Source organism: Schistocerca nitens, chromosome 6, assembly GCF_023898315.1.
Source record: "Schistocerca nitens isolate TAMUIC-IGC-003100 chromosome 6, iqSchNite1.1, whole genome shotgun sequence".
In the NCBI taxonomy this organism is placed as follows: domain Eukaryota; kingdom Metazoa; phylum Arthropoda; class Insecta; order Orthoptera; family Acrididae; genus Schistocerca; species Schistocerca nitens.
In genome coordinates this window covers 336,073,509-336,091,720 of record NC_064619.1, presented here as the reverse complement: position 1 = coordinate 336,091,720, position 18,212 = coordinate 336,073,509, and the positions used below count along the sequence as shown (strand labels likewise).

At 42.1% G+C, this 18,212-nt stretch overlaps 1 protein-coding gene across 2 annotated transcripts in view; it reads right to left on the bottom strand.

Annotated features, from left to right (window-relative positions):
* LOC126262317 (cytochrome P450 6k1-like) overlaps positions 1-18,212 on the bottom strand; it is a 68,990-nt gene that overhangs the window by 31,259 nt on the left and 19,519 nt on the right. For both annotated transcript variants that reach the window (XM_049958869.1, XM_049958870.1), the window contains exon 2: positions 2,152-3,051. In XM_049958869.1, the coding sequence (XP_049814826.1) occupies positions 2,152-3,043 (892 nt within the window). In that variant the 5' untranslated portion in view covers positions 3,044-3,051. The remainder of the gene's footprint in view (positions 1-2,151; positions 3,052-18,212) is intronic.

The following is an 18,212-nucleotide window of genomic DNA, read 5'->3' as shown; positions in this document are numbered from 1 at the left end:
ACATTAACCAAAACGGCCATGCTGTGATGGTACTGAGAACGGCTGAAAGCAAGGGGTAACTGCAGTCGTAATTTTTCCCTAGGGCATGCAGCTTTGTATATGGTTAAATGATGCCAGGTTAAGGGGTTAAAATGTGCTTGGTGCACAATGTAGCGATCCCGCTTTGTTGTGGTCAAATTTAATCGACCATAACCTTGACGACCAGTATATCTGCCCTCAAGTTTCTAGGCAGTCCAACATCGGGCCACTGTCACATCCGAAGGCACCACAAATCTGGGTATTGCACGTTTTGCTCAGTTGGCCAACTGGAGAACCAAAATGAGGCTCGTTTCAAACTCTGTCAGGTGCTGATACCGCTGTCTCATACGGGTGCGTGTCATATGCTTCTCCTTAACAGTGGTTACTCAACATCTGATGCAGTTCATGATCCTTATATACGGTAAGAGGCCTGGTAGCAGCACCAGATACGAACACACTCGGGTGGCCGTTCTGCCTCTCACAGAGAACTGCAACTCTAATCATTTACATACCCACCGAAAGTGTGTACGTATACGAAGTTACACTGACATTCAACTATGTCTTCCTGGTGATTTTTGCTTTTGGCAGGCAGTTTGTATTCATCTGCGATGGTCTCAATTTCCGCTTTTGGTATCACATAACTAATAGTCCCGAAAAATTTTCTGTGGGATTTATATATATTCATGTAACTATTTCACCAGGAAAGCCGAGTAATACGGATTAACCTGTGGAACCGGGTTATAGAGCACTACCAGGTCTAAGGAAATCACTATCTGGGTTTATAATTTTCATCAATTATATCTACTCTTCATAACGTAATCATCTAAAGTTTTATGCCGGCAGAGGACTTGCCCGCGAAAGGCAAAGGTCCCGAATTCGAGTCTCGGTCCGGCACATAGTTTTAATCTGTCAGGAAGTTTCATATCAGCGCACACTCCGCTGTAGAGTGAAAATTTCATTTTAGATACATTTATGTACTACGTACCCACTACTGTCACCATCTAGGGACTGAAAGGTTGAATCCGATATTGTATTGTATGTTAACCGGGGACCTAGAAACGACGGAGAGCTCCGTCCCCGCCGCAGCCGCAGTGGTCCACAACCCCACGACGACTACCGCAGTCTATTTCACCCCTCCGCCGCCCCACACCGAACCCAGGGTTATTGTGCAGTTCGACCCCCGCTGGACCCTCCAGGGAACGTCTCACACCATACGAGTGTAGCACCTATGTTTGCTTGGTAGAGTAATAGTGGTGTACCCGTACGTGGAGAACTTGTTTGGGCAGCAATCGCTGACATAGTGCAACTGAGGCGGAATAAGGGGAACCAGCCCGCATTCGCCGAGGCAGATGGAAAACCGCCTAAAAACCATCCACATACTGGCCGGTTCACCGAACCTCGACACAAATCCTCCGGGCGGATTCGTGCCGAGGACCAGGCGCTCCTTTTTCGCCCGGATGCCATGCGCTAGACCGCACGGCCAACCGGGCGGGCGGTAATCCAATATTACTCAGATAACTAGAACCATGAATAAAGTGGAGAAATCATAATTATACCAGCCCTTTTTAAGCAAAAGGGGAAACATTTTCTGCACTTGGGTGACTTTATTTAATTAACTTCATCTCTTGTTCCAACTTCAAGTAGAGTGCTAACTTGTGATACACTGAGTTGTCAGATCTGTATGAAATCCACACTCCCAGTTATCGACGGGCTGGTCTGCAACACCACACAGTCAGATACTCTGTTACACAGGTTGTCTCTCACATCTGAGAATGATCCCTGTTAGTATTTGAGTAACACAAAATGTGACTCTTAAAACATACACAACAAAATTTAAACAATTCGTGGACAAACATAATACAAAACTATTTTTAAAAACAGATTAAGTTTGTGCCACAATGGCGGAACCGATTGAATCATATGGTATCTGAGGTGAAATATTTATGCAGTTCATCCTGTTTATAAAATGTCTGTCCTCCCAAATTTAAATTTAGGCGATGGCACGTATGTAGTTTATGACAGGAGTTGTAACTGTGTAACTGTTTTTCACAATGAAATCAGAATAGCGATATTTCTAATGGTTTGGGGGACAGTCAAGGATGTCAAAATATGCAAAAACTGAAAAAATCTTACCTTCATCACTCTTCTCCACACTGATTGAGAAGCTGTCATCAACATATCCTTTATTTTTCAGTTGTATCAGCAGCTGCATGAAATCCTTTCTGATAACACCAGTCTCCTCTCTGTGTTTTACTGTGTCCTTGACGACTCGTGTGAAGTACTCTGTGATGTCCTTAGGCGTGAAGGCTACAGGTATCAGTTTGCGCAGCTTGGGGTTGAAAAATCCCAGCGCCTGGGTCATGTAGGTACGGAGAGATGGCTTAAAGAAGCGCCGACCCCATTGCCGGAATTCCGCCTCAGGGTTGTGCTGACTGTCGACATTGATCCCAAAGGCACAAGAGGCGATGACGTCGGTAGAGTAGCGGGCAATCAGTTCGCGCACTTCCACGACCTTGCCCGCCGGTGTGACGTCAGACAGAACGCGCGCGCAGTCCTGGACGATGCCGAACATGGCGCGCATCTTGCCCGACGTGAACGTGGGCGTCAGCTTCTGTCTCAGAGACTTCCATTTGGTGCCGCCGAGGAAGAATAAGTGTGCTGATAGGTGATCTGTCTCTTCGTCTATGTAGATGCCCCGGTCAGGGAAATAGTTGAAGTCCTTCACCATGATCGTCTTTATTAGATCTGGGTCTCGAAAGATGAGAATTGGACTGTTTATTGTGTAAATACCCACTACACTCTTTCCTTTGCCTTCAAAATACACGTCTCGCATATCCTCGCCTGGACTTTTTCTCATGAGTGTCGTATCCCAGGCATTCCCTAGTGGGAAGGATGGCTCTAAATAGGGCAGTCCCTTCTTCTTCCAATAGGTATAATTAATTTTGAATGTGACGTAGATAATCACAAAAATTGTGGACAGTAGAGCTAACATTTCAGTCATCCAGAAATCGAAGATAACAGCCATCTTAGTTCCTGAAAAAACAAATGAAGGGTATGATCACAAATATGTTCAGAGTCTTTTTGCGTCATAATATTTAATTTCATATTTATCGTAGTCAAATTCATTGTGCAAGTCCATACTATCAGTGGTTAGCCATAGAAAGAATCCCTCTACTGTCTGTTGCAGTTTACATTGTTGCTGATTTCTTAGAGTAGAGTAAATAAAACATCACCATTTATCCAGTTAGGATTTAGTCACATTGGCTTGCTGCTTTCACAACGCCATTCGACAGCAAATAAAAATGTTCCTGTATTTGGAAATAAAGTGAAACTTAACCTGCTCACCGATTCTGATTTTTAAAAAAAGGCATAAACAGTATATTGCTGGATATCTAAAATTATGCAGATATTGTTTGCTGTAACTCATAAAATGTAGCATGTAATACGTTTATACATCAGGATCAACTCTCCATTATTAAAGGCTTAATGTATTGTTTTGCTTTCCTCTATATGATTCTTTGTTGTTAGTGTTCGTACAGCTGGAAGGGATATCATCATTGTTAATATCGTCAAAAATAAATCCCTATTTTTAACTGCATATAATTTTCTTATATTAAAGCTTATCTAGAGTAATTACAATGTTTGGTAGACTATAGTATGATTTAGAAAGTCTACAAGCAATTCTTGCTTCTTTATTAGAGAAGAAAGAATGAGTTTGTTGATTCATACTTCCAAGATTCCACGTGTATTGGAGTACTGGGTGTTGACCATAGTACTGGACAACATGAAGGGTAAAATGACATGCTAAGTAGAAGAGCAGTTCAATAATCTTTAATGTGCATTTGCATCATACTTCAACCAGCGAAAAAGTGCTCCTATAGGAGCGCAAAAAAGGTGAATACGCTCCCGTTTAAAAAAAAAACCGACTGAATAGTTGACTACCACATTCCTCAGCACCTTTAAAAATATTCTCAAAAATTTTGATATGCGAAAATATTCACTCTTTTTTTAACATGCAGATCACCTCTCACTCGCAATAGCTCCCCTAATTATAGCTCGCTCACACCCACTAGTCCATCGCTATAAGTCTCTCATAGCCATCCACTCTCAGTTGCCCAGTCTCACTCACTCATTCAGTCCAAGCCACTGTCATTGTCTCCCTGTGTCTCTCTACCTGTCACTGTGTCCTGTCTCACAGTCGCAGTTTCCTTCGTTCTGTCCTACTACTGCAATCTCCTCGCACTGTCTCTGTCTCACTCTGGCTCTCTCTCTTGCTGCTGCTACCTCATTTATTCCTTCTCACTGCTTCTGTCTTCTCTCACTGTTACTATTTATCTCATCTTCGTCATCATCGTCATAGACTCTCTATCTTATTATCACTGACTCCAATTCACTTTCATTTTCTCCTTCTCTTTATTTCTCTCCCACTGGCACTGTCTCCTTTATTCTATTCCTAGCACAGTTCTGTCACGTCAACCATGTTCCACTGCCGCCGTGTCCCTCCCTTTCTCTCATATTGGCGTTGTCTCTTTCGTTCTTCTGTATCACAACCATTGTATACTATCTTTCAGTTGTTATTGCTTTTCTGTCCCTTTCCCTCTGACACTATCTCCTTCTCTCTCAATATCAAAATGCTCGGATATGGTCGCATGCCATACTTTTTGAGAACATTTTTAAAGGTGCTGGAGAAGGTAGAATGAGGCAGCTGGTACCCCGCTTTCCAGCCAGTCTTTTAAACAAGAGAATATTTGCCTTTTTTTGTGTCCCTACAGAAGCGTTTTTCCGCTGGTTTCCTTCTTTTCGCTGCTACAGCAGGGCATATTACCCGAATGAAAAGAAGTTTATGGGTCAGTAAGATGTTGATAGTTTACTTATGTGAAACCGAAATAAAGCCAAACTAATTTCACAGCTCAGACCGGATGTTAAGTGTAATTTTGCATTTGCTTCAGTACTACCCTCTATACCGTGGGGTTTCCAGAACCTTTCTGATGATAATGGAGACACTTCACAGCATATTTCTCCGAGGTTCGCCTCTACTTTTTGTCCTGACATCGTATTTTAGGTGCGTATTTAATGTACGAGTGCAGTAGCTTGAAACATTTGTGTCTCTGAAAAAGGTAAGTAAATCAAGAAAATTTTCAAGGTTGTTCAGTTTGGGGTCTTAGGAATTTATCGTAAAAATGTCAGCCATTTTCTGTGCATAACCGTCTTGGAATCCGATACTCTGTTTTGGTACCCAAAAACCACATTTTTGGGGTGTTTCTTGGTAATGTACAAAGATTTTTGAAAATGAGGAGATGGTACTTCTAGACAAATACCTAGAGAGCATATTGTTCCAGCTTGAATATAAAAAATGAATCTCCTGCAGTATGTCCCATAATTGCTGTTTCTGTTTGAAGTGAAGTTGATTCATCGACTCAAAGTTCCAGAAAGGAAAACTTAAGAACTAAATTGTAATTGCTGCAAGATAAAACTGACATTTACAAAACAAAGTAGATTCATTGTTATCTGAAGCTAAAAACAGTGGAACTTCATAGTTTGCACATTTGAATAGTAATTAATTTAAAATCTTAAGAGTATATGACATATTTTGATTTACAGATTTATCACAACTTGTTTCATTAGCGTTTCCTTCCATAATAGTTTTCATTTAGCTGACTAGATTACTTCCGTACCGTAAGAACGTCCTTTCGAGCCGCAGAAGTAAGCTGTTGTTGTTTCGAGCTTCCTCGGTTCCAATATGGCCTCGAGCGCGACGCTTGACTTCATGCTAACCAGGAGACGCGCTCTCTGCTTTTCTTTCCACATGATGTTACTTTGTGGCTCTGCTGTGAATGTCGTAGCCAATGCGAACGTTAAACGTAATCGTAGCGAATTACTTAATAAATTTTTATTCCACTTGTTGCGAGTTGTCATTGCCGATGGTAGTGGTAAGCGAAAAATTCTACATAAGCAAGCGTAATTTGCAGGATACACGCTTTCTTCGAGCGCAAAGCATGTGTGTGCGCTTACGCAGCTGTCGCTTGGAACCGGCGACTGTGCAATCTCCGTCCGTGCCTCGACCAGCGCGAACCACTGCCGTTCTTGAATCAGACTGTAGTTGTCAACAAAACAGTTACGTGATACAAACAGATCGCCGAGTTTCTGTTTGACCATGGAGGACTGGATTGTGTTGGGCTCTTCGAGACTAAATACCTTTTACACAAAATTAGAGTCGTCATTAAAATAGAATTTCGCAATTTCAAGTTTTTCAGTTTATTGAAAAGCGATCTACTTCCAGTCTATCTTCATCATCTGTTAATGAACTTATTTTAGCGCTCAAATACGACAGGTAGTAGAATTGGTCATATTTCTTGATAACGTACGAGGGGTAGTCATAAACCTTCAGTTTCCACCGCGCTATTGATTTTTTGTCTGTTTGCAGGTACATATGCAGCCTTGGAACACACTGAAATCCCCACACTGCAGTACTCTAGCACTGCGCTAGACGTGGTGTGACAAGAAGGCCCAGACAGTTACACCACATCCTACCGGTCAGTTGGCCGGTGAGTCAATATTATGGCAATATGATGACCTATGCTGAACTGCATTACCGTTAAATATTGTTGTTTTAACTGAAAGGTGTTGGAAGTGTATGTTCAATGTTCTGTTTGTACTCTGTTTCACATCCAGAAAAGGCGCCACAACTTGCTGTCGGCAGCATCTTCGACGCCGCCGTCAATGACCGTGAGGTGGCCGCTGTTGTCCTCCGCGCGAAGGCCGTCGTTCGAGAGAAGATCTTGAAATATCTAATAATAATGGAGAGTTATGCTGGAAATGGGAAAATTCCATGTCTAGGATCAGCTCTTGGTTAAAACTGACACTAAGAATATAGCTGTTGGTTAATGCCTTCTGATATCCGCCCCTGGTGGCTGAGTGGTCAGCGTGGCGGAATGTCATACCTAACGGCCCGGATTAGATTCCCGGCTGGGTCGGGGATTTTCTCCGCTCAGGGACCGGGTGTTGTGTTGTCCTTATCATCATAATTTCATACCCATCGACACGCAAGTCGCGTCAACTCGAAAGACTTGCATCAGGTGAACGGTCTACCCGACGGGAGGCCCTAGTCACACGCCATTTCCAATGCCTTCTGATGTGAAAATACACGTCGATAGCTGTGGAAGTTGATGTGTTTCTCAATCAAGAATAGTGACATGTTGGAATGTGATAAAACACGTGTATGATTTTTTTTTTAGTTTGTCGTTGATTTGAGGACAGAACTTAATTGCTGAATTTTAGAAGGTCATTGAATATTGAAGTGAAGCACCTATCGATATACTGAGAGTTGCCAGCAGAGATATTAGGCCATTGGTGCAATGTAGGAAAAAGCCAAGGACAAATCTTTAACATATTGCAGCACGTCAGCAACTGTATATGTATAGAAATAAACAATTTTTACAGCCTTCAGTTGCAAGGTAATTTTTACTCGTTTACCTAGGTTTCGATTCCAGTAATGGAATCTTCTTCAGAACAAAAAATTAAATTATTTTGAGAGCCAAACACTGGCCATGTCACAGATTGTTTTAATTTTTAATCTGTGACATGACCAGTGTTTGGCTCTCAAAATAATTTAATTTTTTGTTCTGAAGAAGATTCCATTAATGGAATCGAAACCTAGGTAAACGAGTAAAAATTACCTTGCAACTGAAGGCTGTAAAAATTGTTTATTTCAAAAGCCAAGGAGTTTTTCTAATGTTTTATAACCCAAAGCTGAATCTTCCTCTCTCTCAGCTGCCGAACTTGCAACAAGTTAATCAAAACAATCATTTGAGTTAATTCAATTTTCGTTGTGGCACCCCTGTGGAAAAGAAGTCTTTTAAGGTCAAGATTTAGTACTGTCCACACATGTTCGAAAGTGTTCATTACTACAGCTCATACTGGTCTTGTAACATAATAAAAGAAGCTTTCAAATAATCTGTGGAATATGTAACCAACTAAATTACTAACCCATCTCTCTGTAAAGAACCGGGTATCGCAAGGAGTAGAGAACCTGGAGATGGAAGACCATTGTACTCGTATTAGAATCGAGACGACAGCTAGCGGAAAAGTGAAAATCAGCCATGAGTCACTTTTCAGTATACTTCACGACATTGTAAACACGATTAAAGTCGCTGCGCTCTGGAGTCCATGGCTGCTCCCACACATTCAAAAAGCACACCGAAACGAGACCTCAGAAGAGATGTTGCCGCTTTGTCAGGCCAATCCAGATGACTTCTTTAGCTGTCTGATGGCCATGAATGGTTGCCGGGGATATCACTGTGAGTCTGAAATAGAGGAGCAAAGCAAGCAGTGGAAATATGCGAAGACCCATCCATGATCGCGCAAGATGATGTTGAAATCATCTGTGAGTGCCATAGTGTAGTCCTAACAGACTATGCTTGTAAGGAGCAAACCATCTCTTGGCCACACTACCGAAATCTCCTGACGAAGTCACGGAAGAGCGTATCGAGAAGCTGTCCACAGAGATGTTTCTGTGTCACGACATCGTCCCAGCTCATTCGGCACATGACAGTCACACCGCTTCTTTCGCCTATCTAATTCTGTCGCCACTACCCCCCCCCCCCCCCCATCCCTCCGCCCTTCTGTGGTCTCCTTATATAAGACAGTGACTATTTATTCTTTTCTTGCATAGGGAACCAGTGAGTCACAGAATGACGACGAGGTGATTTTAGAGGTGAAAGCAGCGCATGTCGGGTGTTTCAAGCGTCAACTTCGCGTCTCAATATCTCGGGATGTAATGGGAATATTGCGATGCAATCAACGCCATTATACGTTTCCAGTGCAGGAAAAAAAACTCTTAAACCATGGTCCCCACCAAGTCATCCATCGTTGAGAAAAATGTGTCTCATAGGACACCAAGTTTCATGGTGACAGCTTAATTTTTTTCTAGAAGATAATAGAATTTTCTGACTGCCCTCGAGTGAGATGTTTATATTTGTGTAAGGGGCGATGAAAGAGTTTCTCTTTGAGGGCACTGCTGTAGCGTACGTGCAATGTAGCGTGACTTCGATTCGGGTATGCAAGCAACAAAATACGAGGTGCGACAATAAAGTAATGAAACTGATGTGAAAAAAATGTTGCTTCCCGTTTTAGTCAAGTTTAGTGTTGTCTCTTTCATAGTAGTACCCTTCTGATTGCAAACACTTTTTCCAGCGCTTCTGCCATTGATGGTAACATTTATGGAACTCATTTTCTGCAATGTCCACCAAGACCCTTGTCACAGGTTTTTGGACATCTTGTGTTGTTTGAAAAAGGTGTCCCCTGACGGCCGTTTTGACTCTTGGAAATAGAAAAAAGTCGCACAGAGCGATATCTGGTGAATAAGGTGGCTGTGGTACTACTGAAATTTGTTTTGAGGTTAAAAATTGCTGTACTGACAGAGCAGTATGGGATGGCGCATTTCTCATACCAAGATCTTCAGTTATTATTAGACGAACCGTTTCTCGATTGATTTTCAGTTCTCCTGCAATCATTTTCATGGATAATCTTCGATCAGATCGTACTAGTTCACGCACCCTGGCCAAGTTGACATCTGTCCGTGAGGTTGATGGTCGTCCACTGCGGTCTTCATCTTCAACATTCGTTCTGCCTTCATTAAACATTTTATACCAACGAAAAACGTGAGCTCTTGACATAACCTCCTCTCTAAAAGCCTTTTGAAGCTTACCGTAAGTTGTCGTTGCGTTTTCACCCAATTTAACGCAAAAAGAAATGGTATACCGTTGCGCAATATTATGTGGTTCTATTTCCGTGACGAGAGACACAAACACGTGTTAACTTATTACAGCACAACTCACGACTGAGCAGTTGCATCGATGTGCCGCTTGGACTAGAAGCAGATTATAGACCAAGGTCAAAGATACTGGGTCATGCAAGCCTGCAGGGTTGCCACATCTTGTAAAGAAAATCAGTCTCATTACTTTATCGTCACACCTCGTATAAACAAGAGTTAACTGTGGCATTCGCGTCTTTCTGATCTGCATGTAGTGAATCCGAAAACTTGAAATGCGTCCGTACAGGACTAACGTGCTGTTACTGTTGTCTTCGCTGCCGAAGGGCAAACACTGGCACACAACCATCGGAGAATAAAGAATGCGTGTGCGGCAGCATGTCCCGTGCAGGTCGCGATTCGGCACAAGGCGCCAGTCGATCTGGGCGAGAAGCCTCAAACGGAAGACACTCGAGCACCCGTCCTACAGTCCTCATCTCTACCGTGCGAATATCACAACTTCGGTCCCTTAAAGAAAGCCCTCAGGGGTCGACGATTCCTGTCGGAGAGGGATGTGTAGCAGGCAGATACGGACTTCTTCACACAGCAGAACACGGTGTTTCACGATCTGACGCGTCGATGGGATGCCTCCCACAATGCTTGAGACTATTTCTCCTGACAGCACGTCGATTCTGGACTCTACAGCCTTTGAACGGAAACATTCAGATCGCCTCTTATCGTAGTTCTCGAAGTAGGCGTATCTAGCCACATGAAATTGCATAATATGCTGAGAAGGGAATGGTCCAATCCGACATGTCGAAACCTACACATAAGAAAAATACATCGAAAGAAATAAACAGTCAAAATTTTAGCTGCTATGGTGCACTGCAAATGTTTAAAATGAATGGTATAAAGTTATTCATATTTGCCACACGAAGGACCGCTTATAGCAGTGGTTTGTAAATCGCTTCCTGCAGATTGCGAAAATCGGCGAGTAAACAGGTGCAGCTGTGCCAGCAGAACGTAGCGCCGCGTAACGCGAAGTCCAAAGCGCTCACACACGAATTTTAAGCACTTACTTGCAGCAAAATTGCCTCAAATCATTGATGGTTTCTTGCGTGTTTGAGTACTTACTAGGCACAACCTTTTATTTTAATAAAGTATAGCGTAGAGTGCCGCCGTTGTTATCGACCCTTGTATCGACCCACGTATCGTACAGACTTTTGTTTGTTTCGGTTAGGACAGCTCAGTGTCGGTTAGACCGTCAGTGAGAGAGCACTGCGAGTTCCTGCTGCTGATAAGGCGAGTACACTGTCAGTTTATTACATATTTTTACGAGCTTCAAACAGGAGCGCCTTCAGTAATGGATAGGAACTGTGATTGCCATGTACAGGTGCGAACTGACCTGTTGATCCTTCGCTCACAGCTCCAGGCTGTGTTGGCTTCCAAGGGGAATCTGTGTGGGCTTCGGACACGGGGATGCGAGGGACATCGAGCACGTCCCACGTATCCGCCGATCGGTCCATTTATGTGGCTGCCCCAGGTACTGCCTGCACTGATGTTGATGCCTCACCTGTGGTCGAGTGGGAGATCATTCCGAAGTTTGGCAGGCAGTGAAAGACTTTCGGAGGGGCCAATCGTAGGACCTCGCCGGTTCGTTTGACAAACAGGTTTCGGGCGTTATGTGTGGCTCATGTAGTCTCCAAGCTGGATGCAGTCGTCCGTCCTGTTACAGAGGAAGCGTCTCGGCCCAAAAGGTCTGAGAATTCACAGAGGGTGGGTTTTCTGGTTGTTGGGAGCTCCAGTGCTAGGCACATAATGGGGCCCCTTAGGAACATGGCTACAAAGGGGAAGGAAGCCAGTGTGCACTCCGTCAGCATACCAGGGGGAGTCATTCTGGATGTGGTAAGGGTGCTTGCGGATGCCACGAAGAGTACAGGGCGCAGTCAATTGCAGGCGGTAGTCCATGTCGGTACCAATGACGTGTGTCGCTTTGGATCGGAGGAGATTCTCTCTGGTTTCGGGCGGCTAGAGGAAATGGTAAAGACTGCCAGTCTTGCTTCCCAGATTGAGGCTGAACTCACCATCTGTAGCATCGTCGACAGAACCTACTGTGGTTCTTTGGTGCTGAACCGAGGGGAGGGCCTGAATCAGAGGCTCAGACGATTCTGTGACCGTGTAGGCTGTAGATTCCTTGACTTGCGCTATCGGGTGGTGGCTTTCCAGGTTCTGCTTAATAGATGAGGAGTCCATTGCACACAGGAAGCCGCTATACGGGTAGCGGGGGATTTTGTGGAAGGGACTGGGCGGTTTTTTTAGGTTAGATGGTCTCAGGAAACCACAGAAAGGGCGTTCTTCTAAAAAGGGGCAGGTAAAACACAGTAAGGTATTTGTAGAAACGGTTGGTATTGTAGTTGTAAATTGTCGTAGCAGTGATGGGAAAGGAGCTCCAAGCCGTAATAGAAAGCTCTGAAGCTCAAATAGTTATAGGTACAGAAAGCTGTCTAAAGCCGGAAATAAGTTCAGCCGAAATTTTTTCGGACGAGCTAACAGTGTTTAGATAGGATTGATTAAATACAATTGGTGGTGGAGTATTTATTGCTGTCAGAAGTAGTTTGCCTTGTAGTGAAATTGAAGTAGACAGTACCTGCGAAATAGTATGGGTAGAGGTTATACTTGACAATCGGATTTAACTATTAATTGGGTCGTTTTACCGACCGCCCGACTCAGAAGATATAGTTGTTGAACAGTTCACAGAAAACTTGAGTCTCATTTAAAATAGGTGCCCCACTCATAAAATTATAGTCGGTGGTGACTTCAGTCATTCCTCGATATGCTGGAAAAATTATACGTTTAAAGCCAGCGGCAACCATAAAACGTCATCCGAAATTGTACTGAATGCTTTCTCAGAAAACTATTTTGAACAATTAGTTCATGAGCCCACTCGAAGCGTAAATGGTTGCGAAAGCATACTCGACCTCTTAGCACAAATAATCCTGGACAAATAGGAAGTATCACGAGGGACGAATACAGGGATTAACGACCACGAGGCAATTGCTGCTAGGCTGAATACCGTAACATCTACAAGCATCAAAAAGGACGCAAAGTACATCTATTTAAAAAAGCTGATAAAAATGCTCTAAACGCCTTTTTAAGAGACAGTCTTCACTCCTTCCGATCTGACCATATAAGTGTAGAAAAGTTGTGGAATGTTTTCAAAGAGATAGTATCAACGGCACTTGAGAGATATATACCACATAAATTAATAAGTGATGGTACTGATCCCCCATGGTACACAAAACGGGTCAGATCGCTGTTGCAGAAGAAACGAAAAAAGCATGCCATACTTAAAAGAACGCAAAATCCACAAGACTGGCAAATTTCGTAATATAGCGTGTACTTCAATGCGAGATGCTTTTAATAATTTCTGTCTCGGAAACTGGCAGAAAACCCAAAGAGATTGTGGACATACATAAAGCACAACAATGACAAGACGCAATCAATTCCTTCACTGCGCGATAACAACGGTGAAGTCACTGATGACAGTGCCACTAAAGCAGAGTTATTAGACACTGTTTTCCGAAATTTCTCCAACGAAGAAGAGAAGTAAATATTGCTGAATTTCATTCAAGAACAACTGCCAAGACGAGAAACATAGAAGTTGATATCCTCGGTGTAGCAAAGCAGCTTAAATCACTTAATAAAGGCAAGGCCTTCGGTCAAGATTGTATACCAGTCAGGTTCCTTTCAGAATATGCTGATACAATAGCTCCATATTTATCAATTATATACAACCGCTCGCTCACAGAAAGATCCGTACCTAGAAACTGGAAAATTGCTCAAGTCACACTAATACCCAAAAAAATAGGAGTAATCCGCTGATTTACAGGCCCGTATCACTAACGTCGATGTGCAGTAGGGTTTTGGAACATAAACTGTGTTCGAGCATTATGAATTAACTCGAAGAAAACGATTTATTGACACATAGTCAGCACGGATTCAGAAAACATCGTTCTTGGGAAACACAACTAGCTCTTTATACTCATGATGTAATGAGTGCTATCGACAGGTGCTGTCAAATTGATTCCATATTTTTAGATTTCCAGAAGGTTTTCGACACCGTTCCTCACAAGCGTCTTCTCACTAAACTGCATGCCTATGGAATATCGCCTCAGTTGTGCGACTGGATTCGTGATTTCGTGTCAGAAAGGTCACAGTTCGTAGTAATAGACGGAAAATCATCGAGTAAAACGAAATTAATATCCGGCGTTCCCCAAGGAAGTATTACGGGCCCTCTATTGTTTCTGATCTATATTAACGACATAAGGGCCAATCTGAGTAGCCGTCTTAGATTATTTGCAGATGATGCTGTCATTTACTGTTTTGTAAAGGCAACAGATCGCTAAATGATTTAGATAAGATATCTGTATGGTGCGAAAAGTGACAGTTGACCATGAATAATGAAAAATGTGAAGTTATTCACATGAGTACTACAAGAAGTCCGCTAAATTTCGATTACGCGGTAAGTCACACAAATCTGAAAGCTGTAAATTCAACTAAATACTTAGGGATTACAGTTACAAATAACCTAAATTGTAACGATCACATATATAATGTTGTGGGTAGAGCAAGCCAAACACGGCGATTCATTGGCAGAACACTTAGAAGGTGCAATAAGTCTACTAAAGAGACTGCTTACACCACGCCTGTCCGCCCTATTCTGGAGTATTGCTGTGCGGTGTGGGATCCGCATCAGGGGGACTGACGGATGACGTCGAAAAAGTTCTAAGAAGGGTGGCTCGTTTTGTACTATCGCGAAATAGGGGAAATAGTGCCACAGACATGATGCGTGAATTGGAGTGGCAATCATTAAAACAAAAGCGTTTTTTGTTGCGACGGGATCTTCTCATTAAATTTCAAACACCTGTTTTCTCCCCCGAATGCGAAAACATTCTGTTGACACCCACCTACATAAGGAGAAATAAGGGCTCGCACAGAAAAATTTAAGTGCTCGTTTTTCCCGCGCCGTTCTAGAGTGGAATGGTAGAGAGACAGCTTGAAGGTGGTTCATTGAACCCTCTGCCAGGCACTTTATTGTGAATAGCTGAGTAATCACGTAGATGTAGATGCAGATGATTTGAACAACTTGCATCAATCGGGTCTTGAATTTGTAGACAATAAATGTTTGATAACAGTTCTTGTAGCACAGTTCTAATGATAATTTTTAAGGAACCTAGTTTATTCGTCGTAGTTGTCACAACAAATGTGAGGTGTCTCTTGGATGTCGGAAACAAGAATTTTCCTTACACCAGGCACACGTGATAAACGAAAAATTAATGGACTTCACAGTAATTACCACTTTTATTTAGGCAAAATTGGGATGGAGGAAGAAATCGTCATGACTGTTGTTCTGCATATTATGGTGCGTACCAGGCATATTTCCTCAAATTCATAAAACGTGGTGATGCAAACTGACAATACACAAATGTCTCAAGTTTAGCAATTCCGATCGGCTGATAAACCTGAAATGACAAAGAGTTGTCGGAAATTTTATAAACTGACATTTTTCTGGAAAAGGCTTCACACTGTAGAAAATTTTTTAGATTACACTATTAGTTCCGGTTGGCATCCAAATTGCATTAAAAATCTTCTCGTCATCTTCCTAAAGACAGAGGTTTTATTATGTCCAGGCCAAGAGTCCATCAAAAGCAAATTATTTTCTGCAACTGATAACAAGGTGTAGCGCATATAATATTGAAGCTTATTCTCTCCCAGTTTTCATGCTTTTACTACGTCGATTACAAGATTTTTACAACTAAACGGTAAATTTTTAAATTTTTGGTCATAATTTGCTCTGAGGTTGCCGAAGAAAAATTTAAAGTTGCGGAAACAGTAATCCACTGATACTTATAACTGGCATTGTCGTATACGAATGTGCCACAGCTTTCATCGGCTTCAAAGCGACTCTGCCTTTTTCGCTCGAAATGATAAAGTGCGTTTTGTAGGCGGTTCTTGCATGAAACCTGACTGATTGGCTAAATACACGTTCATTTTGGGGGTATCGAGAAGGTTTGTCTCTACGTTAACTATGAGTTTCTCTAAAGAATTACCCATTAATGACGTCTCTTCTACACATTTAATTGAGGTACACTTTGTAACTTTGCGGCTTCCTTTTCTGTATAGTTTCCTGAATTTGTTTAACTAGGTCGAAAAAGTCAGGAAGTGATCAATGTTCATCTCACTCGCAGGACGCACAGTCTCCTAGACCTCACTTGGCAACAGTGCATTGAATCCCATGAGCAGTTCTAATTTTTTCAAGTAATTTTTCTTTCGCAGTTCTGTGAGTTTCATTTTGGTGCATATCTCGTACTTGGTCTAAATCACCAAATCATGTTCAGATTTTACGAAACGAAACCGGCTTTGCACACTGCTCATGTACAAACTTTTTCTCCCTCTTTTGTTTAATTAAGAATTTATATCCTATTCTTTCTCAACGAAAGCTGTTTCTGTACATGTTCGCTTTGTGCTTGGAAGTTACCTTGTTTTCGTTCTGGACTTTAATTAGCACAACAACCATCGTTCGAACCATAGTTCACGCAATCGACCAAGCTGTTTTTCGAATCCACTAATGCTGCCACAATCTCTCACGAGATTTGGACATGATTCGAATGATGTTCAAGAAATTAACCAATAAGTAACACATATGTTGGTCATCAGGAGGAGCAGGCAATTTCGATGGTGCAACACACTCTTCATATCTCATCTTTACAAGGCTGGAAACGTTAATTTAGTTTTATCTCCATTGTTCACATTTAGCGATATCGCGAAGACAATTGGTAATCATTAGGGATGTTAAATGAGTTGCAGATTTGAGTTAAAAGTAACTGAGAACATCGACGGAAAATGAAATTTGCTTTACAAATTGTGATTGCGTTGTCCGTGATATCTGTTTGCCGACGTGCCATCGACAAAGTATACGTGTCCGCCATATTGCGTATGGGCTGCCTGAGGCAGTTTTGGCAAGGGCATAAATTTCTCTAGCCACCTGACGAGCTACGACTTTGGCAAATACTGTCTTTTTTTTTACAAATACTTACAATGTGTCTTAGCAGCTAAAACGACGTAGTATTTCTTTCGGTGTATTCTTCCTGTATAAACAAATTCTTGGCAGTTTTTAACATGTAGCCTTGTCAGTAACGCATTATCAACAAGTGTAGATACAGATCCAGGGTTCTGTCTTACTGAAACTCACGAAACTTTGAGTTAAATTTTGTGTCAGCTTTCTCAGAAGCAAGCGAGGCAGAAGGAGCTGGATGAAAAGTTAGTGTATAGCCTACACTATCAGACACTGAGTAAAATCAGGGAGTGTGGAAGCATTGCGGAGACACATCTGTTTGGGACCGCCGTTGCGGGAACGAAACATGCAAATAATATCATTGTTGCCCGAGTCCGTGCGCATCTCCTTGCAGGGATTCAATAATGATCGTACAGAATTCTTATCCAGCACTAGAAAATTCAAACCTATAATTTGGAACAGTTCAGAATCTGTGTATATATTTCTTTCCAGTGAATAAATAAATAAAAGAGTTGTAGTAAGGGGTACATTACGTATTTCGTTATTTGGTAAGTTTCTGCAGTACGTATGATTTCGGTATCTAACACTGACAAAATAATTGAAATTTTTAAAGACAAGCAATTGAACTAAAAATGTAATATTCTATGACGCAATGTAATGATCATTCGCCGAAAGAAGATTTTTTTCCACTTCCGTGCCAGTTGGCAATACAAGATAATGCTTCAAATATCCTTTGGGTTAAGCAGGTATGTATAGTAGTGTGTATATGTGTTTACTACATGTGACAAGCGCAGGGCAACAAATTGGTAAGAATACCACAGAGAAGTACTTGCCTCTGGCTCTCTTCGAGTCTGGCGTGGATGACACTGCGGGAAATTCTGCACGCAGCTTATCTTATATGCATGCATCCCAAGGTCAGACGTTGAACAGGATGTGACTTGTCAAAAAGCGACTACTTGGGTAGTAAGTAAAGTACATCAGACTGATGAAAGTAGTTTACTTAACTTGCAATTTGCAAGCTTTGAATTCGTTGCACGAATAACTCCTGCGTCTGGAGATCTTTCAGTACGTCTCATGACACCGAACTTACGCTATAAAGGAAAAGTGGCGATGAAAGTTCCCTAAAGTATTCCCAGTAGCTTATCCCATTATGTAATGTACATTGCGAGGCACAGCTTCCGATAATAATACAAGGATCTTTACTGAAATGAAAATGAGCATCTCAGAACTTTGTGACGAACGTTAAACGGGAAACTGTGTAGAAAAACGTTAGATTATATAGAGATCAAGTGTTGTGAAATTTACCGCCTTCTTGCGTATAACGTCAACAGGTACGACGTGGTATCAAAAAATTCCCGTCGTATGAATTTT